The sequence below is a fragment of the Myotis brandtii genome, unplaced genomic scaffold (genome assembly GCF_000412655.1).
Source record: "Myotis brandtii unplaced genomic scaffold, ASM41265v1 scaffold1074, whole genome shotgun sequence".
NCBI lineage: Eukaryota > Metazoa > Chordata > Mammalia > Chiroptera > Vespertilionidae > Myotis > Myotis brandtii.
In genome coordinates, this window is record NW_005353653.1 from 632,901 (window position 1) to 635,494 (window position 2,594).

At 47.0% G+C, this 2,594-nt stretch overlaps 1 protein-coding gene across 1 annotated transcript in view; it reads left to right on the forward strand.

Moving 5' to 3' along the window:
- Nucleotides 1-2,030: 2,030 nt before the first annotated feature.
- Nucleotides 2,031-2,594, forward strand: part of SORL1 (sortilin-related receptor, L(DLR class) A repeats containing) — a 136,287-nt gene continuing 135,723 nt past the window's right edge. Inside the window, exon 1 of the mRNA XM_014541910.1 lies at nt 2,031-2,105. Within this exon, the coding sequence (XP_014397396.1) occupies nt 2,031-2,105 (75 nt within the window). The remainder of the gene's footprint in view (nt 2,106-2,594) is intronic.

A 2,594-nucleotide genomic window follows, 5' to 3' on the forward strand; every position in this document is an offset into this window, starting at 1 on the left:
CTGTGTCAGGGCCCTGACGGGAGGTGGAGACTATTGTCTACATGAATCTTCAGACTGTCCTTTGCTGTCGCTGGCCTGACTGCTCCTGGACCCCCCATGTCCGGTTGTCCTGGATCCAGAAGATGGTCCATGTCCAGTGCCCAAGTGCCAGGCTGTCAGGTGACTGCTCATTCCGGGATGCTTGTCTTCCTCTTGAGCTCGATCCTGACTGCCCCTGGGATGACACGTGGTGTCATCTGCCCGATGAGAGCCCGATTGTCTAGAGCTGTCTGATCCGCCCACGCCAGATCCCCGTGTTCTATTCCCACTTGAGTCTGAATGTCCATGGACAGACTCAGATGGCCCATGCCGGGCTGTCTGCCCTCGATGGGACCCAGATTGTCCAGAGCTAGCTCCTGACTGGCCATAGGCAGCCCCATGGTGGTCTCCTGACGCAGGCCCTGATTATGTCTCTGAATCTTCCGAGTGTCCTTCGCTATCACTGTTTTGATTAGTGCTGGACCCTAGGTTTCTGGCTGTTTTGTCATTAGCGGTGTAATTTCATCCTTCTTTTGTGACTTTTTGTTGTTCTGACCTGTATATCTCTCTGTTGTTCAACTTTCTTCTGTTGAATTTAACTCTGAAATTATAAGTATTTTTTTTCCCCAATTGATTGTCCTTTTTCCTGTATTTTTTTTCATGTGCATATGAGTCACTGTGTCTTGTTTTTTTCAAGTTTGCACACCATATTCCTGTGTTTTCATAACTAATTTCATCATCTTTGCCTCTATTTCCCCTGATTGGGCTAACACTTGACTGTTGCCTGCCTCCTTCTACCTCAGTAGAATTTGACCTACTTTTCTCTTTTCCCCTTTTGTTGTGATTTTCCCCATATGTGTCTCTATGTCTACAAGTAGATGTATCACCTTTTCCCTTTTTCTTTCAGAGCTAGACGCAGGCCTTTTCCCTCTTCCTTTTGGGCCCTTGGCTCTTGCTTTTCCCCTCCCATCACTCTGAACGCCTGGACTTTCCCTCTCTATCTTCCTCCTCTTTGTCTTCCTCCTATTTTCCTTTTTGTCATGTTCTCCGTGTTTCTTTAGGTGTCCCTTCTTTTTCTGCTTTGGTCTGATGCTTGGAAATTCGTCTCATTTAGGGTCATAGTAGGCTTCAGCCAACTTGAATACCATCAGAAAGAATTCTTCAAAGTCTGATTTCTGGTTGTGGCCTATGTCAAGGATATCCATGAAGATGTCAGCAGTATCTGGTCATCTGGATTCTGTACAGAAGGGAGGGTCCATGAGGCAGACTCACGTGGTCATTTAATAATTCAAAGTCCATTTACGGAATGTGAATTTTTGCTAATTAAATTAAAACCAAATCAGGTGTTTTTTTCGTAATATAGTTTAGCTTATTGTGACTCTGCAGAAAATTAGAGGTAATAGAGTAAAAGAAAGAAATGTTAAATACATGCAACATGAAAAGATTTGTTGGCCAAGTTCCTCTTTTTCCTACTTCAAATATCAAAATATTATAAAGCCAATAATTGAACTATCTTTAAACATACTATCTTAATGTTCATTATGTAGGAAGAATATTGTGAAGGTCTAACTAATAGGTATTTATTTCTTTGTCATTAAATATTCATATTATCCTTCAAAAGAAAAATAGACCCCAGACCCTAGCTGGTTTGGCTCAGTGGATAGAGTGTCGACCTGTGGACTAAAAAGTCCTGGGTTTGATTCCGGTCAAGGGCACATGCCCAGGTTGTGGGCTTGATCCTCAGTGGGGGATGTGGAGAAGGTGGCTGATCAGTGATTCTCTCTCATCATTGATGTTTCTGTCTCTCTGTCCCTCTCTCTTTCTCTCTGAAATCAATAATAAAAAATATATATCCTATCTAATAAAAGGGTAATATGCAAATTAACTGTCACTCCATCACAAAAGATGGTGGCGTCCAGTCCTCTCAGCCCCAGTGCCGGGGGGTGGGGGGCGGCCACTGAGAGCGGGCAGTGTGAGTGGCCTGGCGGAATGCTTGCTTCATTGCCACGGCGATGAGGCAAGCGTTCCACCCCGGCCACGGAGGGCCTCTGGGCAGCAGGCACGGAGCGGCTGAGGCAGGGGGGAGGGTAATGCTTGCAAGCATTTTGTGCCTGGCTGCAGATGGGCCTCTGGGCCGCGCAGAGCCTCTGGGCAGTGGGCGCTGAGTGGCCAGGCCCCGCAGAGAGCTACTGGTGCACGGATTCGTGTGCAGGGTTACTAGTATACATATACATATACATATATATGTAAATGTGTGTGTGTGTGTGTGTATATATATATACATATACATATACATATGTATATGTATATGTATATATATATTAAAAAAGCCAGCAACCATAATGCCGTAATGACCAGAACAACTGGTCGCTATGAGGCCCAATGTGGCCAGCGAACCGGCCCGATCAGGGGGCAAGGCCGGCTGTCCAACCTCCTGCAGCCCCTTCCCCTGGCTGGCCCCACCCCTGATGGGTCCCCACCACCTCGATTAGCCTGCAGCCCCACCCCACAGCCGGCCCCACCCCTGATTGCCACCCCCTACCCCAATAGGGGGCGGTGCCTGCCGGCCAACCTCC